Source organism: Scyliorhinus torazame, chromosome 4, assembly GCF_047496885.1.
Source record: "Scyliorhinus torazame isolate Kashiwa2021f chromosome 4, sScyTor2.1, whole genome shotgun sequence".
NCBI lineage: Eukaryota > Metazoa > Chordata > Chondrichthyes > Carcharhiniformes > Scyliorhinidae > Scyliorhinus > Scyliorhinus torazame.
In genome coordinates, this window is record NC_092710.1 from 39,332,237 (window position 1) to 39,359,916 (window position 27,680).

The 27,680-nt window shown below is 59.5% G+C and overlaps 1 protein-coding gene across 1 annotated transcript in view; it reads right to left on the reverse strand.

Moving 5' to 3' along the window:
- LOC140410196 (uncharacterized) overlaps nucleotides 1-22,732 on the reverse strand; it is a 37,924-nt gene extending 15,192 nt beyond the window's left edge. The window contains exons 1-3 of the mRNA XM_072498167.1: nucleotides 22,570-22,732; nucleotides 3,095-3,336; nucleotides 2,704-2,860 (exon numbers count right to left, since the gene is read on the reverse strand). Of these exons, the coding sequence (XP_072354268.1) occupies nucleotides 2,704-2,860; nucleotides 3,095-3,328 (391 nt within the window). The 5' untranslated portion in view covers nucleotides 3,329-3,336; nucleotides 22,570-22,732. The remainder of the gene's footprint in view (nucleotides 1-2,703; nucleotides 2,861-3,094; nucleotides 3,337-22,569) is intronic.
- Nucleotides 22,733-27,680: the final 4,948 nt, after the last annotated feature.

The window sequence follows — 27,680 nt, forward strand, 5'->3', positions numbered from 1 at the left end:
TGAATCCCCTTTCACGCCGAAATCGGACCCGCCGCCGGTTCGGCGATTCTCCGGGACCCGAGAATCGGCGTGATCGCGGAGTACTCCGCGCGGCTGGGGGGGGGGGGGGGTGCCCATTGGCAGTGGCCCGCCCAGAGATCCTCCGGTCCCGACCGGCCGAGTTCCCAACGCTGTGGAACTAACCTGGGATTGCCGGTCAGGATGCTGTCGTGGCCGCTGCGGACTCAGTCCGCCCTGGTGGGGGGGCGCAGGGGGTGCTTGCGCGCGGTCAGATGCTCGGGCGCGCGGCCAATCAGGGGGGTCTCATTTCTGCGTCTTGCTCCGCGGTCCGAGTCGGCCACTGGAGGCCGCCGCCGGGAGCGCGCGGACTCCAAACCGGAAGTGCGCTGGCACGGATCTGAAGCGAAAGCTGCGCGATTTACAGCGGGTCACTGCTAGCCCCCTGCTGGGCATTGAATTAGCTTAACCTTTTTTACGGGAATCTCTGGAGTAAAACTCCAGCGTTGTTACGCCGGCATGGGGGACATAGTCCCATTTTGGGAGAGTCCAGCCCATTGTCTTTTCCCCTCCTGCACAAGGTGGATTTGGGATTTCAGCCAGGAATGCTCATTGTCGACCTGGCCGCAGCTGCCATTGTGTGGCTGGAGCCACGGGCCTGCTCGGGAGGGCCCTGCACAGCAGCAGCCTGACCCAGAAGAGCAGGGGCCAGGCATTGAGACTGGAAGGGCAGCCGCCCAACAGGCTGTGGGGAAGGAGGAGGTAAGGAGGAGGCGCAGCAACAGGCCACGTTTATAACATCAGCGCCTCTCCTCCGAGGACCTGCCGGATGTGCCGCAAGTTACCCAGGGAGACCGTGCATCACCTGGGCTAGATGGTGGCGCACCTGGCACCGCGGGGGTATGGAGGTGGACACCCGCTCCTGCTGGCCGTCAAGGTGATAGTCGTCCTGAACGTCGAGACCTCTCTGGGTCTTTCCAAGCTCCGAGCGGGGATCTGTCTGGGATCTCTCAGAGACTTGGGCAGCGGAGCACATCACCCTCAATCTCGGCCAAACCCACCAGGATAGCCAGACTGCAGGGTTCACCGCCATTGCTGGCGTGCCCCGGCTCCAGGGAGTGGTGGGCGGGACACATGCCCCCCCCCCTCTGAGCAGCGGCTTTACCTGGGTGCCTGTTCCATCAACAGAAAGGGCTCCCACTCCCTGAATGTGCAGCTACGCGCAATGCACGCCTGCGGCCGATACCCAGGCAGCGCGCACGACGCCTATATCCTGGCGCACTCATCGTTCCCCGGCAGCGTCGAGGTGCTCCCTCAGGTGAGGGGTTGGTTATTCGGCAACAAGGATCACCTTCACAGTTCCGGCCCCGCTCCCAGCCGCCTTTGAGGGTGACCCCAGGTGGAACATCCGATTCTCCTGGGGTCCCTGCCCCCTGACACACACACGCATAGACACACGCATAGACACACTTATCTTACATGACGCACCGCTCCTTCCAAGTGTGACCCAGGACAGCATATCAGACATGGAGATGACCTGCTGCCTATTTCGCCCTCTTACCCAAGGTGCCTCTGGTGGCCGTCCTCTGGGGGGGGGAGGGGGGGCCTGCACCTGGTTGGGCGCAGCCGATTTTCGGGTGTCGGCGATGAGGTGCTGTCCTGTTCGACCCGCTGCCCATCCGGCGTGCCGCTGTCAGGTGAGGAGGGCGGATTCAGAAGCGCAGAGGTGTTGCATCAAACCCCCTGTGGGAGTCACCACATGGGCCCCATCACTTCCTCCTCCCTCGGGGAGCTCGACGGCCCCCGGGCTACTCCACGGGGCGGAGGTGAGGCCAGAGCGAGCTCCGGAGGCTCCACCACCCCCCCATCACTGCCTCGGCCCTCTGGCACTGCGCCAGGTTCCTTTAGCCTGTGCCAGATCCTTCTGCTCCCTCTCGATGCCCTCAGCCGTGAGCCTTTGTGAGTGGGCCGAGCTCTGGAGTGCTGCCGCAATGTCTATGTGGGCCCGGAAATGGCTGCCTGCGACTGGGCTCCCTTGCCCTCAGCCTCAGCCATTAACCGCACAGTGTGCCCAAGCCTTGGACATTTTGTCCCACGGCTGGAATGTTTTTTACCCAAGGCTTCCCCCACTGACGCCACCCATTCAGCGTTGGCTTGGGTACCACACATTGTCGGCACATTTTCCTGCACCTAAAGATGGTTGGACTCCTCCTACTGCATCTGCAGGCGCTGCCAGCTTGCTGAAACTCCCTCCTGGCTCTGTGTCTGCATCCCTATCAGAGATGGGACCGTCATTTCCACAGGCTCATCACCGATCGGTGTTCCCTGGCGATCAGGCAGCCCTCTGATCGACACCGCTCCCGCGGGAGCTCCGGCCTCCACCCGATGTGCCGCAGCAAGTGGTGACGTGCGCACCACACGGTGACCCAGGAGCCTCTTCGCGACCGAGGTGTTGGTATCTGGGTCGGGGCAAGGTGAAGGCGAATGCAGGGCCCAGAGGCCAGTGTCGGCCGTGGACTGGTTGTGCTGGGGTTGTGGCTGGGAGGGGGGGGGGGGGGGGGGGGGGGCGAGGTACCCCAGACAGGCTGGCTCCGTCTGCTGGTGATTCTGCAAGATGAGACACGTGGTGAGATGTCGGGAAGGAGTGGTCCAGGAGACAGGGGCAACGTACTTGTTACAGAGACGTCACTTTGCACGAGAGCTCACCTGGTAGTCCCATTGCGACGTGCACCCGAGAGACAGCCCTCTGTTTCACCTCACCGGCTAACGCCATCGCCCGCTGCTCAGCGCCGGTGAGAGCTCTGATGTCCGGCTCACCCTCTCCAATCTTCTCCCGTTCCCAGCGATTATGAGCCGCCTTTTCCTAGGGGACACATCAAGGACATGATGAGATGCAGGGGAGGCGAGTTACCCGGGGCTGGGGTCTGTGTGCGTTAAGGTACCTGGCCAAATAGGTGTATGGGTTTGGTGCAGGGTGGGGGGGGTGAGGCAGATGGGTTGGGGGGTAAGGGGGGTGAGGGAGCGGGGGGGGGGGGGGGGGGGTTGTTGAGGAGTGACGGACGGGAGAGAAGCCGGGGAAACTGAGGTTGTGACTCACCCGAGCTGCCCGAACGAGGTCGTTCATCTTCTTCCGACACTGCAAGGGAGTCCTCACGGTGCGGCTCACCGCGCTCGTGGCCTCTGCCACCTCCACCCAGGCCCGGTTGACATCCGCGTGGGGCAGCCTCCTGCCCACTCTGGAGAAAAGGACATCCCGCCTCGCCTCCACTGCTCCCAGCATTTGGTCCAACTCGACGTCGGCGAAGCGCGGTGCCGCTCTGCGCGGGACCATCTTCCTGGCTGCAATGAGAGAGTCACGTGGAGTGGGGGGGTTATCAGCAGCTCAGCTTGGCAGCTTTACAGCGCCAATTCCAGCCCGAGCTAGCTGCCCATTAGAATGGCCGGAATTGCTCCGGGACTGGCACTCGCAATGGGAATGAACATCGTGCAATTCAGTCTTGTTTCCGACACAGAGAATTCCCCAGTGTTTACAGGGGGGGTTTCAGGGAATGTGTCAGTGTTTACAGGGGTTTCAGCGAGTGTGTCAGTGTTTACAGGGGGGGTTTCAGGGAGTGTGTCAGTGTTTACAGGGGTTTCAGCGAGTGTGTCAGTGTTTACGGGGGGGGGGGGGTTCAGGGAGTGTGTCAGTGTTTACGGGGGTGGGGGGGGTTCAGGGAGTGTGTCAGTGTTTACAGGGGTTTCAGCGAGTGTGTCAGTGTTTACGGGGGGGGTTCAGGGAGTGTGTCAGTGTTTACAGGGGGGGTTTCAGGGAGTGTGTCAGTGTTTACAGGGGGGGTTTCAGGGAGTGTGTCAGTGTTTACAGGGGGGGGTTTCAGGGAGTGTGTCAGTGTTTACGGGGGGGGGGTTCAGTGAGTTTGTCAGTGTTTACAGGGGGGGTTTCAGGGAGTGTGTCAGTGTTTACAGGGGTTTCAGCGAGTGTGTCAGTGTTTACGGGGGGGGTTCAGGGAGTGTGTCAGTGTTTACGGGGGGGGGGTTCAGGGAGTGTGTCAGTGTTTACAGGGGTTTCAGCGAGTGTGTCAGTGTTTACAGGGGTTTCAGGGAGTTTGTCAGTGTTTACAGGGGTTTCAGCGAGTGTGTCAGTGTTTACGGGGGGGGGTTCAGGGAGTGTGTCAGTGTTTACAGGGGGGGTTTCAGGGAGTGTGTCAGTATTTACAGGGGGGGTTTCAGGGAGTGTGTCAGTGTTTACAGGGGTTTCAGGGAGTTTGTCAGTGTTTACAGGGGTTTCAGCGAGTGTGTCAGTGTTTACGGGGGGGGGTTCAGGGAGTGTGTCAGTGTTTACAGGGGGGGTTTCAGGGAGTGTGTCAGTGTTTACAGGGGGGGTTTCAGGGAGTGTGTCAGTGTTTACAGGGGGGGGTTTCAGGGAGTGTGTCAGTGTTTACGGGGGGGGGGGTTCAGTGAGTTTGTCAGTGTTTACAGGGGGGGTTTCAGGGAGTGTGTCAGTGTTTACAGGGGTTTCAGCGAGTGTGTCAGTGTTTACGGGGGAGGGGGGGTTCAGGGAGTGTGTCAGTGTTTACGGGGGGGGGGGTTCAGGGAGTGTGTCAGTGTTTACAGGGGTTTCAGCGAGTGTGTCAGTGTTTACGGGGGGGGGTTCAGGGAGTGTGTCAGTGTTTACAGGGGGGGTATCAGGGAGTGTGTCAGTGTTTACAGGGGGGGTTTCAGGGAGTGTGTCGGTGTTTACAGGGGGGGTTCAGGGAGTGTGTCAGTGTTTACAGGGGGGGTTTCAGGGAATGTGTCAGTGTTTACAGGGGTTTCAGCGAGTGTGTCAGTGTTTACGGGGGGGGGGGTTCAGTGAGTTTGTCAGTGTTTACAGGGGGGGTTTCAGGGAGTGTGTCAGTGTTTACAGGGGGGGTTTCAGGGAGTGTGTCAGTGTTTACAGGGGTTTCAGCGAGTGTGTCAGTGTTTACGGGAGGGGGGTTCAGGGAGTGTGTCAGTGTTTACAGGGGGGGGTTTCAGGGAGTTTGTCAGTGTTTACAGGGGGGTTTCAGGGAGTGTGTCAGTGTTTACAGGGGGGGTTCAGGGAGTGTGTCAGTGTTTACAGGGGGGGTTTCAGGGAGTGTGTCAGTCTTTACAGGGGGGGGTTTCAGGGAGTTTGTCAGTGTTTACAGGGGGGTTTCAGGGAGTGTGTCAGTGTTTACAGGGGGGGATCAGGGAGTGTGTCAGTGTTTACAGGGGGTTCAGGGAGTGTGTCAGTGTTTACAGGGGGTTCAGGGAGTGTGTCAGTGTTTACAGGGGGGGTTCAGGGAGTGTGTCAGTGTTTACAGGGGTTTCAGGGAGTGTGTCAGTGTTTACAGGGGAGTTTCAGGGTGTGTGTCAGTGTTTACAGGGGTGTTCAGGGAGTGTGTCAGTGTTTACAAGGGGGGTTTCAGGGAGTGTGTCAGTGTTTACAGGGGGTGTTTCAGGGAGTGTGTCAGTGTTAACAGGGGTTTCAGGGAGTGTGTCAGTATTTACAGGGGGGTTCAGGGAGTGTGTCAGTGTTTACAGGGGTTTCAGGGAGTGTGTCAGTGTTTACAGGGGAGTTTCAGGGAGTGTGTCAGTGTTTACAGGGGGGGTTCAGGGAGTGTGTCAGTGTTTACAGGGGGGTTTCAGCGAGTGTGTCAGTGTTTACAGGGGGGGGATCAGGGAGTGTGTCAGTGTTAACAGGGGGGGTTCAGGGAGTGTGTCAGTGTTTACAGGGGTTTCAGGGAGTGTGTCAGTGTTTACAGGGGGGTTTCAGGGAGTGTGTCAGTGTTTACAGGGGGGGTTCAGGAAGTTTGTCAGTGTTTACAGGGGGAGTTTCAGGGAGTGTGTCAGTGTTTACAGGGGGGTTTCAGGGAGTGTGTCAGTGTTTACAGGGGGGGGTGTTTCAGGGAGTGTGTCAGTGTTTACAGGGGGGGTTTCAGGGAGTGTGTCAGTGTTTACAGGGGTTTCAGCGAGTGTGTCAGTGTTTACGGGGGGGGGGGGTTCAGGGAGTGTGTCAGTGTTTACGGGGGTGGGGGGGGTTCAGGGAGTGTGTCAGTGTTTACAGGGGTTTCAGCGAGTGTGTCAGTGTTTACGGGGGGGGGTTCAGGGAGTGTGTCAGTGTTTACAGGGGGGGTTTCAGGGAGTGTGTCAGTGTTTACAGGGGGGGTTTCAGGGAGTGTGTCAGTGTTTACAGGGGGGGGTTTCAGGGAGTGTGTCAGTGTTTACGGGGGGGGGGGTTCAGTGAGTTTGTCAGTGTTTACAGGGGGGGTTTCAGGGAGTGTGTCAGTGTTTACAGGGGTTTCAGCGAGTGTGTCAGTGTTTACGGGGGGGGTTCAGGGAGTGTGTCAGTGTTTACGGGGGGGGGGTTCAGGGAGTGTGTCAGTGTTTACAGGGGTTTCAGCGAGTGTGTCAGTGTTTACAGGGGTTTCAGGGAGTTTGTCAGTGTTTACAGGGGTTTCAGCGAGTGTGTCAGTGTTTACGGGGGGGGGGTTCAGGGAGTGTGTCAGTGTTTACAGGGGGGGTTTCAGGGAGTGTGTCAGTGTTTACAGGGGGGGTTTCAGGGAGTGTGTCAGTGTTTACAGGGGTTTCAGGGAGTTTGTCAGTGTTTACAGGGGTTTCAGCGAGTGTGTCAGTGTTTACGGGGGGGGGTTCAGGGAGTGTGTCAGTGTTTACAGGGGGGGTTTCAGGGAGTGTGTCAGTGTTTACAGGGGGGGTTTCAGGGAGTGTGTCAGTGTTTACAGGGGGGGGTTTCAGGGAGTGTGTCAGTGTTTACGGGGGGGGGGGGGTTCAGTGAGTTTGTCAGTGTTTACAGGGGGGGTTTCAGGGAGTGTGTCAGTGTTTACAGGGGTTTCAGCGAGTGTGTCAGTGTTTACGGGGGAGGGGGGGTTCAGGGAGTGTGTCAGTGTTTACGGGGGGGGGGTTCAGGGAGTGTGTCAGTGTTTACAGGGGTTTCAGCGAGTGTGTCAGTGTTTACGGGGGGGGGTTCAGGGAGTGTGTCAGTGTTTACAGGGGGGGTATCAGGGAGTGTGTCAGTGTTTACAGGGGGGGTTTCAGGGAGTGTGTCGGTGTTTACAGGGGGGGTTCAGGGAGTGTGTCAGTGTTTACAGGGGGGGTTTCAGGGAATGTGTCAGTGTTTACAGGGGTTTCAGCGAGTGTGTCAGTGTTTACGGGGGGGGGGGGGTTCAGTGAGTTTGTCAGTGTTTACAGGGGGGGTTTCAGGGAGTGTGTCAGTGTTTACAGGGGGGGTTTCAGGGAGTGTGTCAGTGTTTACAGGGGTTTCAGCGAGTGTGTCAGTGTTTACGGGGGGGGGGTTCAGGGAGTGTGTCAGTGTTTACAGGGGGGGGTTTCAGGGAGTTTGTCAGTGTTTACAGGGGGGTTTCAGGGAGTGTGTCAGTGTTTACAGGGGGGGTTCAGGGAGTGTGTCAGTGTTTACAGGGGGGGTTTCAGGGAGTGTGTCAGTCTTTACAGGGGGGGGTTTCAGGGAGTTTGTCAGTGTTTACAGGGGGGTTTCAGGGAGTGTGTCAGTGTTTACAGGGGGGGATCAGGGAGTGTGTCAGTGTTTACAGGGGGTTCAGGGAGTGTGTCAGTGTTTACAGGGGGTTCAGGGAGTGTGTCAGTGTTTACAGGGGGGGTTCAGGGAGTGTGTCAGTGTTTACAGGGGTTTCAGGGAGTGTGTCAGTGTTTACAGGGGAGTTTCAGGGTGTGTGTCAGTGTTTACAGGGGTGTTCAGGGAGTGTGTCAGTGTTTACAAGGGGGGTTTCAGGGAGTGTGTCAGTGTTTACAGGGGGTGTTTCAGGGAGTGTGTCAGTGTTAACAGGGGTTTCAGGGAGTGTGTCAGTATTTACAGGGGGGTTCAGGGAGTGTGTCAGTGTTTACAGGGGTTTCAGGGAGTGTGTCAGTGTTTACAGGGGGGGTTTCAGGGAGTGTGTCAGTGTTTACAGGGGGGGTTTCAGGGAGTGTGTCAGTGTTTACAGGGGTTTCAGCGAGTGTGTCAGTGTTTACGGGGGGGGGGTTCAGGGAGTGTGTCAGTGTTTACAGGGGGGGGTTTCAGGGAGTTTGTCAGTGTTTACAGGGGGGTTTCAGGGAGTGTGTCAGTGTTTACAGGGGGGGTTCAGGGAGTGTGTCAGTGTTTACAGGGGGGGTTTCAGGGAGTGTGTCAGTCTTTACAGGGGGGGGTTTCAGGGAGTTTGTCAGTGTTTACAGGGGGGTTTCAGGGAGTGTGTCAGTGTTTACAGGGGGGGATCAGGGAGTGTGTCAGTGTTTACAGGGGGTTCAGGGAGTGTGTCAGTGTTTACAGGGGGTTCAGGGAGTGTGTCAGTGTTTACAGGGGGGGTTCAGGGAGTGTGTCAGTGTTTACAGGGGTTTCAGGGAGTGTGTCAGTGTTTACAGGGGAGTTTCAGGGTGTGTGTCAGTGTTTACAGGGGTGTTCAGGGAGTGTGTCAGTGTTTACAAGGGGGGTTTCAGGGAGTGTGTCAGTGTTTACAGGGGGTGTTTCAGGGAGTGTGTCAGTGTTAACAGGGGTTTCAGGGAGTGTGTCAGTATTTACAGGGGGGGTTCAGGGAGTGTGTCAGTGTTTACAGGGGTTTCAGGGAGTGTGTCAGTGTTTACAGGGGAGTTTCAGGGAGTGTGTCAGTGTTTACAGGGGGGGTTCAGGGAGTGTGTCAGTGTTTACAGGGGGGTTTCAGCGAGTGTGTCAGTGTTTACAGGGGGGGGGATCAGGGAGTGTGTCAGTGTTAACAGGGGGGGTTCAGGGAGTGTGTCAGTGTTTACAGGGGTTTCAGGGAGTGTGTCAGTGTTTACAGGGGGGTTTCAGGGAGTGTGTCAGTGTTTACAGGGGGGGTTCAGGAAGTTTGTCAGTGTTTACAGGGGGAGTTTCAGGGAGTGTGTCAGTGTTTACAGGGGGGTTTCAGGGAGTGTGTCAGTGTTTACAGGGGGGATCAGGGAGTGTGTCAGTGTTTACAGGGGGGTTTCAGGGAGTGTGTCAGTGTTTACAGGGGGGGTTTCAGCGAGTGTGTCAGTGTTTACAGGGGGGATCAGGGAGTGAGTCAGTGTTTACAGGGGGGGTTTCAGGGAGTGTGTCAGTGTTTACAGGGGGGGTTCAGGAAGTTTGTCAGAGTTTGCAGGGGGAGTTTCAGGGAGTGTGTCAGTGTTTACAGGGGGGATCAGGGAGTGAGTCAGTGTTTACAGGGGGGTTTCAGGGAGTGTGTCAGTGTTTACTGAGGGTTCAGAGAGTGTGTCAGTGTTTACAGGGGGGTTTCAGGGAGTGTGTCAGTATTTACTGAGGGTTCAGAGAGTGTGTCAGTGTTTACAGGGGTGTTCAGGGAGTGTGTCAGTGTTTACAGGGGGGGAATCAGGGAGTGTGTCAGTGTTTACAGGGGGGTTTCAGGGAGTGTGTCAGTGTTTACAGGGGGGGTTCAGGGAGTGTGTCAGTGTTTACATGGGGGGATCAGGGAGTGTGTCAGTGTTTACAGGGGGTTTCAGGGAGTGTGTCAGTGTTTACAGGGGGGGTTTCAGGGCGTGTGTCAGTGTTTACAGGGGGGTTCAGGGAGCGTGTCAGTGTTTACAGGGGGGGATCAGGGAGTGTGTCAGTGTTTACAGGGGTGGGTTTCAGGGAGTGTGTCAGTGTTTACAGGGGAGTTCAGGGAGTGTGTCAGTGTTTACAGGGGGTTTCAGGGAGTGTGTCAGTGTTTACAGGGGGGATCAGGGAGTGTGTCAGTGTTTACAGGGGTTTCAGGGAGTGTGTCAGTGTTTACAGGGGAGTTTCAGGGAGTGTGTCAGTGTTTACAGGGGGGGTTCAGGGAGTGTGTCAGTGTTTACAGGGGGGTTTCAGCGAGTGTGTCAGTGTTTACAGGGGGGGGGATCAGGGAGTGTGTCAGTGTTAACAGGGGGGGTTCAGGGAGTGTGTCAGTGTTTACAGGGGTTTCAGGGAGTGTGTCAGTGTTTACAGGGGGGTTTCAGGGAGTGTGTCAGTGTTTACAGGGGGGGTTCAGGAAGTTTGTCAGTGTTTACAGGGGGAGTTTCAGGGAGTGTGTCAGTGTTTACAGGGGGTTTCAGGAGTGTGTCAGTGTTTACAGGGGGGATCAGGGAGTGTGTCAGTGTTTACAGGGGGGTTTCAGGAGTGTGTCAGTGTTTACAGGGGGGGTTTCAGCGAGTGTGTCAGTGTTTACAGGGGGGATCAGGGAGTGAGTCAGTGTTTACAGGGGGGGTTTCAGGGAGTGTGTCAGTGTTTACAGGGGGGGTTCAGGAAGTTTGTCAGAGTTTGCAGGGGGAGTTTCAGGGAGTGTGTCAGTGTTTACAGGGGGGATCAGGAGTGAGTCAGTGTTTACAGGGGGGTTTCAGGGAGTGTGTCAGTGTTTACTGAGGGTTCAGAGAGTGTGTCAGTGTTTACAGGGGGGTTTCAGGGAGTGTGTCAGTATTTACTGAGGGTTCAGAGAGTGTGTCAGTGTTTACAGGGGTGTTCAGGGAGTGTGTCAGTGTTTACAGGGGGGGAATCAGGGAGTGTGTCAGTGTTTACAGGGGGGTTTCAGGGAGTGTGTCAGTGTTTACAGGGGGGGTTCAGGGAGTGTGTCAGTGTTTACATGGGGGGATCAGGGAGTGTGTCAGTGTTTACAGGGGGTTTCAGGGAGTGTGTCAGTGTTTACAGGGGGGGTTTCAGGGCGTGTGTCAGTGTTTACAGGGGGGTTCAGGGAGCGTGTCAGTGTTTACAGGGGGGGATCAGGGAGTGTGTCAGTGTTTACAGGGGTGGGTTTCAGGGAGTGTGTCAGTGTTTACAGGGGAGTTCAGGGAGTGTGTCAGTGTTTACAGGGGGTTTCAGGGAGTGTGTCAGTGTTTACAGGGGGGATCAGGGAGTGTGTCAGTGTTTACAGGGGGGTTTCAGGGAGTGTGTCAGTGTTTACAAGTGGGGTTTCAGGGAGTGTGTCGGTGTTTACAGGGGGGGTCAGGAAGTGTGTCAGTGTTTACAGGGTGGGTTTCAGGGAGTGTGTCAGTGTTTACAGGGGGGTTTCAGGGGAGTGTGTCGGTGTTTACAGGGGGGGTTCAGGAAGTGTGTCAGTGTTTACAGGGTGGGTTTCAGGGAGTGTGTCAGTGTTTACAGGGGGGATCAGGGAGCGTGTCAGTGTTTACAGGGGGGTTCAGGGAGTGTGTCAGTGTTTACAGGGGGGGTTTAGGGAGTGTGTCAGTGTTTACAGGGTGGGTTTCAGGGAGTGTGTCAGTGTTTACAGGGGGGTTTCAGGGAGTGTGTCAGTGTTTACGGGGGAGTTTCAGGGAGTGTGTCAGTGTTTACAGGGGGGGGGATCAGGGAGTGTGTCAGTGTTTACAGGGGGGGTTTCAGGGAGTGTGTCAGTGTTTACAGGGGGGGTTACAGGGAGTGTGTCAGTGTCTACAGGGGGGTTTCAGGGAGTGTGTTAGTGTTTACAGGGGGGGTTTCAGGGAGTGTGTCAGTGTTTACAGGGGGGGTTTCAGGGAGTGTGTCAGTGTTTACAGGGGGGGTTTCAGGGAGTGTGTCAGTGTTTACAGGGGGGGTTCAGGGAGTGTGTCAGTGTTTACAGGGGGTTGTTCAGGGAGTGTGTCAGTGTTTACAGGGGGGGTTCAGGGAGTGTGTCAGTGATTACAGGGGGGTGTTCAGGGAGTGTGTCAGTGTTTACAGGGGTGGTTTCAGGGAGTGTGTCAGTGTTTACAGGGGGGGGGGTTAGGGAGTGTGTCAGTGTTTACAGGGGGGGGGTTTAGGGAGTGTGTCAGTGTTTACAGGGTGGGTTTCAGGGAGTGTGTCAGTGTTTACAGGGGGGTTTCAGGGAGTGTGTCAGTGTTTACGGGGGAGTTTCAGGGAGTGTGTCAGTGTTTACAGGGGGGTTTCAGGGAGCGTGTCAGTGTTTACAGGGGGGTTTCAGGGAGTGTGTCAGTGTTTACAGGGGGGGGTTCAGGGAGTGTGTCAGTGTTTACAGGGGGAATTTCAGGGAGTGTGTCAGTGTTTACAGGGGGTTTCAGGGAGTGTGTCAGTGTTTACAGGGGGGTTTCAGGGAGTGTGTCAGTGTTTACAGGGGGTTCAGGGAGTGTGTCAGTGTTTACATGGGGGATTCAGGGAGTGTGTCAGTGTTTACAGGGGTGGTTTCAGGGAGTGTGTCAGTGTTTACGGGGGGGGCGGTTAGGGAGTGTGTCAGTGTTTACAGGGGGGTTAGGGAGTGTGTCAGTGTTTACAGGGTGGGTTTCAGGGAGTGTGTCAGTGTTTACAGGGGGGTTTCAGGGAGAGTGTCAGTGTTTACAGGGGAGTTTCAGGGAGTGTGTCAGCGTTTACAGGGGGGTTTCAGGGAGTGTGTCAGTGTTTACAGGGGGGTTTCAGGGAGTGTTAGTGTTTACAGGGGGATTCAGGGAGTGTGTCAGTGTTTACAGGGGGTTTCAGGGAGTGTGTCAGTGTTTACAGGGGGGTTTCAGGGAGTGTGTCAGTGTTTACAGGGGGGTTTCAGGGAGTGTGTCAGTGTTTACAGGGGGGTTTCAGGGAGTGTGTCAGTGTTTACAGGGGGGGTTTCAGCGAGTGTGTCAGTGTTTACAGGGGGGATCAGGGAGTGAGTCAGTGTTTACAGGGGGGGTTTCAGGGAGTGTGTCAGTGTTTACAGGGGGGGTTCAGGAAGTTTGTCAGAGTTTGCAGGGGGTGTTTCAGGGAGTGTGTCAGTGTTTACAGGGGGGATCAGGGAGTGAGTCAGTGTTTACAGGGGGGTTTCAGGGAGTGTGTCAGTGTTTACTGAGGGTTCAGAGAGTGTGTCAGTGTTTACAGGGGGGTTTCAGGGAGTGTGTCAGTATTTACTGAGGGTTCAGAGAGTGTGTCAGTGTTTACAGGGGTGTTCAGGGAGTGTGTCAGTGTTTACAGGGGGGGAATCAGGGAGTGTGTCAGTGTTTACAGGGGGGTTTCAGGGAGTGTGTCAGTGTTTACAGGGGGGGTTCAGGGAGTGTGTCAGTGTTTACATGGGGGGATCAGGGAGTGTGTCAGTGTTTACAGGGGGTTTCAGGGAGTGTGTCAGTGTTTACAGGGGGGGTTTCAGGGCGTGTGTCAGTGTTTACAGGGGGGTTCAGGGAGCGTGTCAGTGTTTACAGGGGGGGATCAGGGAGTGTGTCAGTGTTTACAGGGGTGGGTTTCAGGGAGTGTGTCAGTGTTTACAGGGGAGTTCAGGGAGTGTGTCAGTGTTTACAGGGGGTTTCAGGGAGTGTGTCAGTGTTTACAGGGGGGATCAGGGAGTGTGTCAGTGTTTACAGGGGGGTTTCAGGGAGTGTGTCAGTGTTTACAAGTGGGGTTTCAGGGAGTGTGTCGGTGTTTACAGGGGGGGTCAGGAAGTGTGTCAGTGTTTACAGGGTGGGTTTCAGGGAGTGTGTCAGTGTTTACAGGGGGGTTTCAGGGAGTGTGTCGGTGTTTACAGGGGGGGTTCAGGAAGTGTGTCAGTGTTTACAGGGTGGGTTTCAGGGAGTGTGTCAGTGTTTACAGGGGGGGATCAGGGAGCGTGTCAGTGTTTACAGGGGGGTTCAGGGAGTGTGTCAGTGTTTACAGGGGGGGTTTAGGGAGTGTGTCAGTGTTTACAGGGTGGGTTTCAGGGAGTGTGTCAGTGTTTACAGGGGGGTTTCAGGGAGTGTGTCAGTGTTTACGGGGGAGTTTCAGGGAGTGTGTCAGTGTTTACGGGGGGGGGATCAGGGAGTGTGTCAGTGTTTACAGGGGGGGTTTCAGGGAGTGTGTCAGTGTTTACAGGGGGGGTTACAGGGAGTGTGTCAGTGTCTACAGGGGGGTTTCAGGGAGTGTGTTAGTGTTTACAGGGGGGGTTTCAGGGAGTGTGTCAGTGTTTACAGGGGGGGTTTCAGGGAGTGTGTCAGTGTTTACAGGGGGGGTTTCAGGGAGTGTGTCAGTGTTTACAGGGGGGGTTCAGGGAGTGTGTCAGTGTTTACAGGGGGTTGTTCAGGGAGTGTGTCAGTGTTTACAGGGGGGGTTCAGGGAGTGTGTCAGTGATTACAGGGGGGTGTTCAGGGAGTGTGTCAGTGTTTACAGGGGTGGTTTCAGGGAGTGTGTCAGTGTTTACAGGGGGGGGGGGGGTTAGGGAGTGTGTCAGTGTTTACAGGGGGGGGGTTTAGGGAGTGTGTCAGTGTTTACAGGGTGGGTTTCAGGGAGTGTGTCAGTGTTTACAGGGGGGTTTCAGGGAGTGTGTCAGTGTTTACGGGGGAGTTTCAGGGAGTGTGTCAGTGTTTACAGGGGGGTTTCAGGGAGCGTGTCAGTGTTTACAGGGGGGTTTCAGGGAGTGTGTCAGTGTTTACAGGGGGGGGTTCAGGGAGTGTGTCAGTGTTTACAGGGGGAATTTCAGGGAGTGTGTCAGTGTTTACAGGGGGTTTCAGGGAGTGTGTCAGTGTTTACAGGGGGGTTTCAGGGAGTGTGTCAGTGTTTACAGGGGGTTCAGGGAGTGTGTCAGTGTTTACATGGGGGATTCAGGGAGTGTGTCAGTGTTTACAGGGGTGGTTTCAGGGAGTGTGTCAGTGTTTACGGGGGGGGCGGTTAGGGAGTGTGTCAGTGTTTACAGGGGGGTTAGGGAGTGTGTCAGTGTTTACAGGGTGGGTTTCAGGGAGTGTGTCAGTGTTTACAGGGGGGTTTCAGGGAGAGTGTCAGTGTTTACAGGGGAGTTTCAGGGAGTGTGTCAGCGTTTACAGGGGGGTTTCAGGGAGTGTGTCAGTGTTTACAGGGGGGTTTCAGGGAGTGTTAGTGTTTACAGGGGGATTCAGGGAGTGTGTCAGTGTTTACAGGGGGTTTCAGGGAGTGTGTCAGTGTTTACAGGGGGGTTTCAGGGAGTGTGTCAGTGTTTACAGGGGGGTTTCAGGGAGTGTGTCAGTGTTTATAGGGGGGGGTTCAGGGAGTGTGTCAGTGTTTACAGGGGGGGTTCAGGGAGTGTGTCAGTGTTTACAGGGGGGGTTCAGGGAGTGTGTCAGTGTTTACATGGGGGGTTCAGGGAGTGTGTCAGTGTTTACATGGGGGGTTCAGGGAGCGTGTCAGTGTTTACAGGGGGGTTCAGGGAGTGTGTCAGTGTTTACAGGGGGGGGTTCAGGGAGTGTGTCAGTGTTTATAGGGGGGGGTTCAGGGAGTGTGTCAGTGTTTACAGGGGGGGTTCAGGGAGTGTGTCAGTGTTTACAGGAGGGGTTCAGGGAGTGTGTCAGTGTTTACATGGGGGGTTCAGGGAGTGTGTCAGTGTTTACATGGGGGGTTCAGGGAGCGTGTCAGTGTTTACAGGGGGGTTCAGGGAGTGTGTCAGTGTTTACAGGGGGGGTTCAGGGAGTGTGTCAGTGTTTACAGGGGGGGTTCAGAGATGGTGGATGGGTGAGTGGTTGGAGGTGGAGGGATGGAGGTGAGGGGGATGGACATGGGGGGGGGGTGAGCGGTCATGGGGTGATGTTCAGGGACTATGACCTGAATGGCTAAACAATTTTGATTGAGAGATTCTCACTGATTAATATCTATCCAAAGGAACCATTTACCTCTCATCTCTATTGCCGCTTACTCACTTCCCCTGCCGCCCGCACACTGTCCCCCTGCCGCCCGCTCACTGTCTCCCCCTGCCGCCCGCGCACTGTCTCCCCCTGCCGCCTGCGCACTGTCTCCCCCTGCCGGCCACTCACTGTCTCCCCCTGCTGCCCACTCACTGTCTCCCCCTGCTGCCCACTCACTGTCTCCCCCTGCTGCCCACTCACTGTCTCCCCCTGCTGCCCACTCACTGTCTCCCCCTGCCGCCCGCTCACTGTCTCCCCTGCCGCCCGCGCACTGTCTCCCCCTGCCGCCCCGCGCACTGTCTCCCCCTGCCGCCCGCGCACTGTCTCCCCTGCCGCCCGCGCACTGTCTCCGCCTGCCGCCCGCTCACTGTCTCCCCCTGCTGCCCACTCACTGTCTCCCCCTGCTGCCCACTCACTGTCTCCCCCTGCCGCCCGCTCACTGTCTCCACCTGCCGCCCACTCACTGTCTCCACCTGCCGCCCGCGCATGTCTCCCCCTGCCGCCCGCTCACTGTCTCCCCCTGCCGCCCGCTCACTGTCTCCCCCTGCCGCCCGCGCACTGTCTCCGCCTGCCGCCCGCTCACTGTCTCCCCCTGCCGCCCGCTCACTGTCTCCCCCTGCCGCTCGCTCACTGTCTCCCCCTTCCGCCAGCGCACTGTCTCCCCCTGCCGCCCGCTCACTGTCTCCCCCTGCCGCCCGCTCACTGTCTCCCCCTGCCGCCCACTCACTGTCTCCCCCTGCCGCCCGCTCACTGTCTCCCCCTGCTGCCCACTCACTGTCTCCACCTGCCGCCCGCGCACTGTCTCCACCTGCCGCCCGCGCACTGTCTCCCCCCTGCCGCCCGCGCACTGTCTCCGCCTGCCGCCCGCTCACTGTCTCCCCCTGCCGCCCGCTCACTGTCTCCCCCTGCCGCCCGCTCACTGTCTCCCCCTGCTGCCCACTCACTGTCTCCACCTGCCGCCCGCGCACTGTCTCCCCCTGCTGCCCGCTCACTGTCTCCCCCTGCCGCCCGCTCACTGTCTCCCCCTGCCGCCCGCGCACTGTCTCCGCCTGCCGCCCGCTCACTGTCTCCCCCTGCCGCCCGCTCACTGTCTCCCCCTGCCGCTCGCTCACTGTCTCCCCCTGCCGCCTGCGCACTGTCTCCCCCTGCCGCCTGCGCACTGTCCTCCCCCTGCTGCCCGCTCACTGTCTCCCCCTGCCGCCCGCGCACTGTCTCCCCTGCCGCCCGCTCACTGTCTCCCCCTGCCGCCCGCGCACTGTCTCCCCCTGCCGCCCGCGCACTGTCTCCCCCTGCCGCCCACTCACTGTCTCCCCCTGCTGCCCACTCACTGTCTCCCCCTGCTGCCCACTCACTGTCTCCCCCTGCTGCCCACTCACTGTCTCCCCCTGCTGCCCTCTCACTGTCTCCCCCTGCCGCCCGCTCACTGTCTCCCCAGCCGCCCGCGCACTGTCTCCCCCTGCCGCCCGCGCACTGTCTCCCCCTGCCGCCCGCGCACTGTCTCCGCCTGCCGCCCGCTCACTGTGTCCCCCTGCTGCCCACTCACTGTCTCCCCCTGCTGCCCACTCACTGTCTCCCCCTGCCGCCCGCTCACTGTCTCCACCTGCTGCCCACTCACTGTCTCCACCTGCCGCCCGCGCACTGTCTCCCCCTGCCGCCCGCTCACTGTCTCCCCCTGCCGCCCGCTTACTCACTTCCCCTGCCGCCCGCACACTGTCTCCCCCTGCCGCCCGCTCACTGTCTCCCCCTGCCGCCCGCGCACTATCTCCCCCTGCCGCCTGCGCACTGTCTCCCCCTGCCGCCCACTCACTGTCTCCCCCTGCTGCCCACTCACTGTCTCCCCCTGCTGCCCACTCACTGTCTCCCCCTGCTGCCCACTCACTGTCTCCCCCTGCTGCCCACTCACTGTCTCCCCCTGCCGCCCGCTCACTGTGTCCCCTGCCGCCCGCGCACTGTCTCCCCCTGCCGCCCGCGCACTGTCTCCCCCTGCCGCCCGCTCACTGTCTCCCCCTGCCGCCCGCGCACTGTCTCCGCCTGCCGCCCGCTCACTGTCTCCCCCTGCCGCCCGCTCACCGTCTCCCCCTGCCGCCCGCTCACTGTCTCCCCCTGCCGCCTGCGCACTGTCTCCCCCTGCCGCCCGCTCACTGTCTCCCCCTGCCGCCCGCTCACTGTCTCCCCCTGCCGCCCACTCACTGTCTCCCCCTGCCGCCCGCTCACTGTCTCCCCCTGCTGCCCACTCACTGTCTCCACCTGCCGCCCGCGCACTGTCTCCCCCTGCCGCCCGCGCACTGTCTCCGCCTGCCGCCCGCTCACTGTCTCCCCCTGCCGCCCGCTCACTGTCTCCCCCTGCCGCCCGCTCACTGTCTCCCCCTGCTGCCCACTCACTGTCTCCACCTGCCGCCCGCGCACTGTCTCCCCCTGCTGCCCGCTCACTGTCTCCCCCTGCCGCCCGCTCACTGTCTCCCCCTGCCGCCCGCGCACTGTCTCGCCTGCCGCCCGCTCACTGTCTCCCCCTGCCGCCCGCTCACTGTCTCCCCCTGCCGCTCGCTCACTGTCTCCCCCTGCCGCCTGCGCACTGTCTCCCCCTGCTGCCCGCTCACTGTCTCCCCCTGCCGCCCGCGCACTGTCTCCCCTGCCGCCCGCACACTGTCTCCCCCTGCCGCCCGCGCACTGTCTCCCCCTGCCGCCCGCGCACTGTCTCCCCCTGCCGCCCACTCACTGTCTCCCCCTGCTGCCCACTCACTGTCTCCCCCTGCTGCCCACTCACTGTCTCCCCCTGCTGCCCACTCACTGTCTCCCCCTGCTGCCCACTCACTGTCTCCCCCTGCCGCCCGCTCACTGTCTCCCCTGCCGCCCGCGCACTGTCTCCCCCTGCCGGCCGCGCACTGTCTCCCCTGCCGCCCGCGCACTGTCTCCGCCTGCCGCCCGCTCACTGTCTCCCCCTGCTGCCCACTCACTGTCTCCCCCTGCTGCCCACTCACTGTCTCCCCCTGCCGCCCGCTCACTGTCTCCACCTGCTGCCCACTCACTGTCTCCACCTGCCGCCCGCGCACTGTCTCCCCCTGCCGCCCGCTCACTGTCTCCCCCTGCCGCCCGCTCACTGTCGCCCCCTGCCGCCCGCGCACTGTCTCCGCCTGCCGCCCGCTCACTGTCTCCCCCCTGCCGCCCGCTCACTGTCTCCCCCTGCCGCTCGCTCACTGTCTCCCCCTGCCGCCTGCGCACTGTCTCCCCCTGCCGCCCGCTCACTGTCTCCCCCTGCCGCCCGCTCACTGTCTCCCCCTGCCGCCCGCTCACTGTCTCCACCTGCCGCCCGCGCACTGTCTCCCCCTGCCGCCCGCGCACTGTCTCCGCCTGCCGCCCGCTCACTGTCTCCCCCTGCCGCCCGCTCACTGTCTCCCCCTGCCGCCCGCTCACTGTCTCCCCCTGCTGCCCACTCACTGTCTCCACCTGCCGCCCGCGCACTGTCTCCCCCTGCTGCCCGCTCACTGTCTCCCCCTGCCGCCCGCTCACTGTCTCCCCCTGCCGCCCGCGCACTGTCTCCGCCTGCCGCCCGCTCACTGTCTCCCCCTGCCGCCCGCTCACTGTCTCCCCCTGCCGCTCGCTCACTGTCTCCCCCTGCCGCCTGCGCACTGTCTCCCCCTGCTGCCCGCTCACTGTCTCCCCCTGCCGCCCGCTCACTGTCTCCCCCTGCTGCCCGCGCACTGTCTCCCCCTGCCGCCCACGCACTGTCTCCCCCTGCTGCCCGCGCACTGTCTCCCCCTGCCGCCCGCTCACTGTCTCCCCCTGCCGCCCGCTCACTGTCTCCCGCCTGCCACCCGCGCACTGTCTCCGCCTGCCGCCCGCGCACTGTCTCCCCCTGCTTCCCGCGCACTGTCTCCCCCTGCCGCCCGCTCACTGTCTCCCCCTGCCGCCCGCTCACTGTCTCCCCCTGCTGCCCACTCACTGTCTCCGCCTGCCGCCCGCTCACTGTCTCCCCCTGCCGCCCGCTCACTGTCTCACCCTGCCGCCCGCTCACTGTCTCACCCTGCCGCCCGCTCACTGTCTCCCCCTGCCGCCCGTTCACTGTCTCCCCCTGCCGCCCGTTCACTGTCTCCCCCTGCCGCCCGCGCACTGTCTCCGCCTGCCGCCCGCGCACTGTCTCCCCCTGCCGCCCGCTCACTGTCTCCGCCTGCCGCCCGCTCACTGTCTCCCCCTGCTGCCCGCGCACTGTCTCCCCCTGCCGCCTGCTCACTGTCTCCTCTGCCGCCCGCTCACTGTCTCCCCCTGCCACCCGCGCACTGTCTCCCCCTGCCGCCCGCTCACTGTCTCCCCCTCCTGCCCGCGAACTGTCTCCCCCTGCCGCCCGCTCACTGTCTCCCCCTGCCGCCTGCGCACTGTCTCCCCCTGCCGCCCGCTCACTGTCTCCCCCTGCCGCCCGTGCACTGTCTCCCCCTGCCGCCCTCGCACTGTCTCCCCCTGCTGCCCGCTCACTGTCTCCGCCTGCCGCCCGCTCACTGTCTCCCCCTGCTGCCCGCTCACTGTCTCCCCCTGCTGCCCGCTCACTGTCTCCCCCTGCCGCCCACGCACTGTCTCCCCCTGCCGCCCAGGCACTGTCTCCCCCTGCTGCCCGCACACTGTCTCCCCCTGCCGCCTGCGCACTGTCTCCCCCTGCCGCCCGCTCACTGTCTCCCCCTGCCGCTCGCTCACTGTCTCCCCCTGCCGCTCGCTCACTGTCTCCCCCTGCCGCTCGCTCACTGTCTCCCCCTGCCGCCCACGCACTGTCTCCCCCTGCTGCCCGCGCACTGTCTCCCCCTGCCGCCCGCTCACTGTTTGCCCCTGCCACCCGCTCGCTGTCTCCCCCTACCGCCCGCGCACTGTCTCCGCCTGCACACTGTCTCCCCCTGCTGCCCGCGCACTGTCTCCCCCTGCCGCCCGCTCACTGTCTCCCCCTGCCGCCCGCTCACTATCTCCCCCTGCCGCCCGCTCACTGTCTCCGCCTACCGCCCGCGCACTGTCTCCCCCTGCCGCCCGCTCACTGTCTCCCCCTGCCGCCCGTGCACTGTCTCACCCTGCCGCCCGCTCACTGTCTCCCCCTGCCGCCCGCTCACTGTCTCCCCCTGCCGCCCGCGCACTGTCTCCGCCTGCCGCCCGCGCACTGTCTCCCCCTGCCGCCCGCTCACTGTCTCCCCCTGCTGCCCGCTCACTGTCTCCCCCTGCTGCCCGCGCACTGTCTTCCCCTGCCGCCTGATCACTGTCTCCTCTGCCGCCCGCTCACTGTCTCCCCCTGCCGCCCGCTCACTGTCTCCCCCTGCCGCCCGCTCACTGTCTCTCCCTGCCGCCTGCGCACTGTCTCCCCCTGCCGCCCGCTCACTGTCTCCCCCTGCCGCCTGCGCACTGTCTCCCCCTGCCGCCTGCTCAGTCTCCTCTGCCGCCCGCTCACTGTCTCCCCCTGCCGCACGCGCACTGTCTCCCCCTGCCGCCCGCTCACTGTCTCCCCCTGCTGCCCGCGCACTGTCTCCCCCCGCCGCCTGCTCACTGTCTCCCCCTGCCGCCTGCGCACTGTCTCCCCCTGCCGCCCGCTCACTGTCTCCCCCTGCCGCCCTCGCACTGTCTCCCCCTGCCACCCACGCACTGTCTCCCCCTGCCGCCCGCGCACTGTCTCCCCCTGCCGCCTGTGCACTGTCTCCCCCTGCCGCGCGCGCACTGTCTCCCCCTGCCGCCCGCTCACTGTCTCCCCCTGCCGCCCGCTCACTGTCTCCCCCTGCCGCCCGTTCACTGTCTACCCCTGCCGCCTGCGCACTGTCTCCCCCTGCCGCCCGCTCACTGTCTCCCCCTGCCGCCCGCACACTGTCTCCCCCTGCCGCCCGCACACTGTCTCCCCCTGCCGCCCGAACACTGTCTCCCCCTGCCGCCCGCTCACTGTCTCCCCCTGCCGCCCACGCACTGTCTCCCCCTGCCGCCCGCGCACTGTCTCCGCCTGCCGCCCGCTCACTGTCTCCCCCAGCCGCCCGCTCACTGTCTCCCACTGCCGCCCGCGCACTGTCTCCCCCTGCCGCCCGCGCACTGTCTCCGCCTGCCGCACGCTGTCTCCACCTGCCGCCCGCTGTCTCCACCTGCCGCCCGCTCACTGTCTCCCCTGTCGCCCGCGCACTGTGTCCGCCTGCCGCCCGTGCAGTCTCCCCTGCCGCCCGCTCACTGTCTCCCCCTGCCGCCCGCGCACTGTCTCCCCCTGCTGCCCGCTCACTGTCTCCCCCTGCTGCCCGCTCACTGTCTCCCCCTGCCGCCCGCGCACTGTCTCCCCTGCCGCTCGCGCACTGTCTCCCCCTGCCGCCCGCTCACTGTCGCCCCCTGCCGCCCGTTTACTCACTCCCCCTGCTGCTCGCTCATTGTCTCCCCCTGCCGCCCGCTCACTGTCTCCCCCTGCCGCCTGCGCACTGTCTCCCCCTGCTGCCCGCTCACTGTCTCCCCCTGCCGCCCGTTCACTGTCTCCCCCTGCCGCTCGCTCACTGTCTCCCCCTGCCGCCCATGCACTGTCTCCCCCTGCTGCCCGCGCACTGTCTCCCCCTGCCGCCCACGCACTGTCTCCCCCTGCTGCCCGCGCACTGTCTCCCCCTGCCGCCCGCTCACTCACTCCCCCTGCCGCCCGTTCACTGTCGCCCCCTTACTCACTCCCCCTGCCGCTCGCTCATTGTCTCCCCCTGCCGCCCGCTCACTGTCTCCCTCTACCGCCCGCTCACTGTCTCCCCTTGCCACCCGCTCAGTCTCCCCCTACCGCCCGCTCACTGTCTCCCCCTGCCGCCCGCGCGCTGTCTCCCCCTGCCACCCGCTCACTGTCTCCCCCTGCCACCCGCTCACTCACTCCCCTTGCCGCTCGCTCACTGTCTCCCCCTGCCGCCCGCTCACTGTCTCCCCCTGCCGCCCGCACACTGTCTCCCCCTGCTGCCCGCTCACTGTCTCCCCTTGCCGCCCGCTCACTGTCTCCCCCTGCCGCCCGCTCAGTCACTCCCCCTGCCGCCCGCTCACTGTCTCCCCCTGTCGCCCGCTCACTCACTCCCCCTGCCGCCCGCTCATTGTCTCCCCCTGCCGACCGCTTACTGTATCACTCTCCCCCGGAAAGTAAACGCTGTGGGCGGGGAACCCGCCAAACGGACAGACACAGCGGGAGTGGCGAGAATCCCGAGAGGAAAGCTGCCCGTCCGATGGCCGTTCTGTCCCCGCCTCCCGCCGGCGCTCCTCTCCGGGGCCCCCGCCGCCCCGCCCCGCAGCCTCCCGCCGCTCCGCCCCGCAGCCTCCCGGCCGCACTGACCAGGTCGGCGCTGAATCCGCGGCTGCAGAACCGGCGGTGACCACAGCTCCGGCCGGCGCTGCCGAGCAGCCTGGCCTGTGATTGGCCGCTGCTGGAGGGGCGCCTCCTCTGATTGGCCGCTGCTGGAGGGGCGCCTCCGCTGATTGGCCGCCGCCCTGGGGGGCGGGGTCTCTGCCAGTCACAGGGCAGTAGTGCGGATTTAATGTCCCGGCGGAAGCGGGATCTCCGCCGGCTGCTTTCCCGCCGCCATTTGGCGGGCGGGAGCGGAGCAGCTGAAATGGACGCTTTCCGCGGGATGCGCGATTTCGGCAAACGCGCATCCCGCTGAAAGCGTTAAATCCCACCGTGTTTGTTCGGATCTCATTGCTGCAGCAGAAATGTGTCTGAATAAATACAACTCCCATTGCATTAATCACATAAATGTTGGGAATCGGAAATAAAATTGCTGGATAAACATTAAACACTGTTAACTTTCAATTTTTTCCCACAAGTTTCCTGGAGAATGAAATGAAAATCGCTTATTGTCACAAGTAGGCTTCAAATGAAGTTACTGTGAAAATGAAGTTACTGCCCTGCCGCCGGCCGCGATTTCGGCGTTGCGGTGCGGATAATCCAGCACATGATAAAGGACCTCCTGGACCTGCTGGCGGTACATCATCGCTGCCTGTTTCCCGGCAGCGTGGGGTGGAATGAACGGGAAATCCCATCGATAGCTGCAGGATCAGAGGATCCCACCGCCAGCCAACGTAGTGTCGCCTTCTGCCTCTGAGAGACACGCCGCGGGGGAGAATAGAGAATCCCACCCAAAGGTTTTGGCAGAGCAGGTGGGGGAAGTACAGTAGAAGCCACAGCGAATGGCGGCATTTTCCGGCCGCCAAGGCACCCCACACCCTCCTCTATCTGGGAATGCGTCCCAGTTGGAGGGGGCGCCATCGGCAGGGCGGGACAGGCTTGAAGGGCCTCCCCCTCCTGCTAAGTCCTAAGTTCCAAAATGTCGTAAGATGCAGAGGGGTAATGAGCAGGATGTTCACCATCCAGAGTGTTGGTAACATTATCGGAAAGGATGGTGAAATCAGAATCTCTAAGAATTATCAAAATCTGGTGATCTGATCGGTCTTCAAGATATTAACGGGGAAAGACAGGGTAAATAAAGATAAACTATTTCCACTAATTGGAGATTCTAAAATTCAGGCCCAGCGTCTAAAGATGGGGCCAGACCGTTCAGGAGAGATGTTTGGAAGAACTTCTTCTTCAAAGGGTGGTCGAGGTTTAGAACCCTCTCTCACAAACCGCAGGTGAAGCCAGAACAGTTCATTTTAAATCTGAGATCGATAGATTTTTGTTGAGCAAAGAAACTAAAGAATATGGGCTAAAGGCAGGCGTATGAAGTTAGGCCACAGGTCAGCCATAGAAACATTGGAAATAGGAGCAGAAGGAGGCCATTCGGCCCTTCAACCCTGCTCCACCATTCATTATGATCATGGCTGATCAGCTCAGTAGCCTAATCCCACTCTCTCCCCCCCCCCCCCCCATATTCTTTGATCCCCTTAATTTAGGGTTAGGGTATATCTTCAGCTTCTTGAAAAGAGAAACCGAGCCATGATTTCATTGAACGTCTTAAGACATGAATTTTGACTCTTAAATCCTGGCCATTTGCCTGATGTTTCACACCGACCATTTGATCCGTTCAACAAATGTTTGTTTTTTACATCTGTGGTGGAAGAACCCTTATCAACTTTTACAGATGCACCACAGAAAGCATCCTATCGGGCTGCATCACAGCCCGGTATGGCAACTGCTCGGCCCAGGACCGCAAGAAACTTCAGAGAGTCGTGAACACCGCCCAGTCCATCACACGAACCTGCCTCCCATCCATTGACTCCATCTACACCTCCCGCTGCCTGGGGAAAGCGGGCAGCATAATCAAAGATCCCTCCCACCCGGCTTACTCACTCTTCCAACTTCTTCCATCGGGCAGGAGATACAGAAGTCTGAGAACACGCACGAACAGACTCAAAAACAGCTTCTTCCCCACAGTCACCAGACTCCTAAATGACCCTCTTATGGACTGACCTCATTATCACTACACCCTGTATGCTTCATCCGGTTACATTGTAGATGTTGTGTTGCTCTATTATGTATTTTCTTTTATTCCCTTTTCTTCCCATGTACTTAATGATCTGTTGAGCTGCTCGCAGAAAAATACTTTTCACTGTACCTCAGTACACATGACAATAAACAAATCCAAATCCAATCCAAGAAAGACAAACATGTTGGACTTGTGAGTATGTGGACTACAGTGTGAACATTCAAAACTGATCGTTACCTTTGGAATTAAAATATTTACTTTACGTTCACCAAAAATGTACTTTAATCGTGGAAGTACATCGCAAATCATTTCAACTTGAAAACTGCGTCGAGTGCAATGAAATCTGACTTGTCGCCATACAATATTGTTTGACTCCTCGGCATCACTGTGCAGTCGTAATTCTCAAGAATATTTACAATATTCATTGGCCGTCAGGAACACTGCCTCAGGAGAAAACATTTCAAATTGAAAAATGACAGAAACTGCAATGGAATTCAACTTCCCTTCACCCAACAGGTTCCTCTCCCAGACAGAAGAGTCATTTTGTGTTTACAGCACCGAAAGAAGCCACTTCTCCCATCGTGTCTTCTCCAGCCAGAAAACCAGCCCCCTCACCGCGCCTGATCCCACTCTCCAGCATTTGGACTGTGACCCTGCAGTTTACAGCATATACAGGGAGGTGCATAGCCAAACACCTTTAGGGGTGTAGCCATCTGGGATGGCCACTTTCAGCATATAAAATGAACACCAGTAGAGCATACAGGGAAAAAAATGACAATGCAAAGTAACAAGCAGGCACAAAGCCTGAATGTGTATTTAGAAGACAGACTGTGGACAGAACCGAAACCCTGGGTTGATTTGCACATTGATGGCCTATCTCCGATATACAAAAGACTGGTGCTCAGGTAGCCGATACCGTCCCAGACATTCCGGCGCCACTACCCCAGCAAGAAGACACAAACAAAGCAAGGCCGCCGGCCACTTAGGACACGCCCAGCCATCAAGGCACCCGCCCTTTTATTGGCTCAGATCGCTGGCGGTGATCGAGAAGCTGCCCAATTGATTGGGACTAAGTTTAAGGCCCGCCTAAAAGCGCGCGAAGCCCCCCCCCCCCCCCCAAGTATAAGAAGGAACCCCACCATGTGTTCGCTCTCTTGGAAGGTGCAGGTGGAGAGACCCCTCCACCTGCACCCCCAGAAGCAAGTAAGTTCAAGTTCAACGCTCGCTACCAGACGGACGACCTTAGTTATACTCCGGTTACATCTTCGAACCCAACAGCCTCAGATCCGAACAACGGCCACTGTTCCTCTGACCTAAGTGGGCACCCGAAGTTAAGTATAGGTGTTAATGATAGATATAGTTTAGCTTGTAGTGTTATTGTGCATGAGTAAATCATACTGTGTGTAAATAAAGTACCATTGACTTTGAACTAACTAACTGGTGTATTGGCTCTTTGATCGGTATTCGGTTGAACCTTGTGGCGGTATCGAGAGATAACTGGCGACTCTGAAAGCATATTCATAATTAGAATTAAGAAAGGCGACCTTATTAACCGCTATATTTATAGCCACAAATGAGAGCAACAGGGGAAGGTCGGGGGGGGAGCGGGGGCGGATTTTCTGGCCGTTCTCACCAGCAGCAACTACTGGTCCTGCCGACGGTGAACACACTTCGTGGGCTTCCTGGTAGCAGGGGGCGGGTTCAATGGGAATTCTCACTGACAGCGGGAAGGGGTGAGGGGGGCGGGGACACCAGACGATCCAGCCATCAGGCAACAGCAGGCCGTCACCCACCACCGCGCAACACGCTGAAGGGGGGAGGGGGCGAGTTCCCCTCTTCGAAAAGAGGGTTGCAACCTCTACCACCCTTTTGTAGTGAGTTCGAGGCCCACAACCCTCTGGGTGAGAACGTTTCACCTCAGCCCTCCTCTAATCTTTCTACCAATCGCTTTAAACCTATGTCCTCCCTCAGCCGCTGCCCTCCCTGCTAAATTACACAGGGCCTCCCCGTTAACTTCCTCCAGTTCCCCTCACAATTTGGGGTATCTCAATCTAACCTCCCCTCAGCCCACTCTGGTCCAAGGAGCGTAACCCCAGTCAATCCAAGTTAACACTTCGAGTCCCTCCACTCCTCGTCAGAACTGAATGGACAGAGAATGTGTTTGAGCTGCAGGAACACTTTCTCCCTCTCTTCAGTTCTGATGAAGGACCAAGGGACTCGAAGCGTTAATTCTGATTCTCTGATGGTGGCAGACCTGCTGAGGTTTTCCTGCCTCCTGTGTTCTCGTTTCAGATTCCAGAACCTACAACTTAATTTAACCCAGTCCACCCAGGGCTGGATTCTCCCATTCCCAGCCTCACGTTCCTGGCCGGGATTCTCCGGTTCCCCAGCCACATGTTTTGGCCGGCACGCCGTTCGTTGGCAGCGGGATGCTCTCTTCCTGCCGCTTGTCAATGGGATTTCCCATTGGCACCCCTGGCTCCGGGAAATCCGTGGGCAGGGATGCCTTGCTAGCAAGAAAAGAGAATCCCAACGGCGGGAGAATTCCAGCCCCAATCTTTCCTCTAAGTTGCAGTTTTCCAGACCGGGCTACATCCTCGTAAATCTCCTCTGTCCCCTCACGAGTGCAATGACATCCTATCTGTAACGAGGTGACCAGAACTGTACATAGTATGTCTCAATACAACACCCACTGGAAAGTTTACCAACTCTCATCGCTCACCCAACCTTTGCAGCATAAGTTTAATTGATAGACAGAAAGCTATTTGTTCCAATTGAAAACACAAGTAACTCGTTAAGAGCAACTCGATA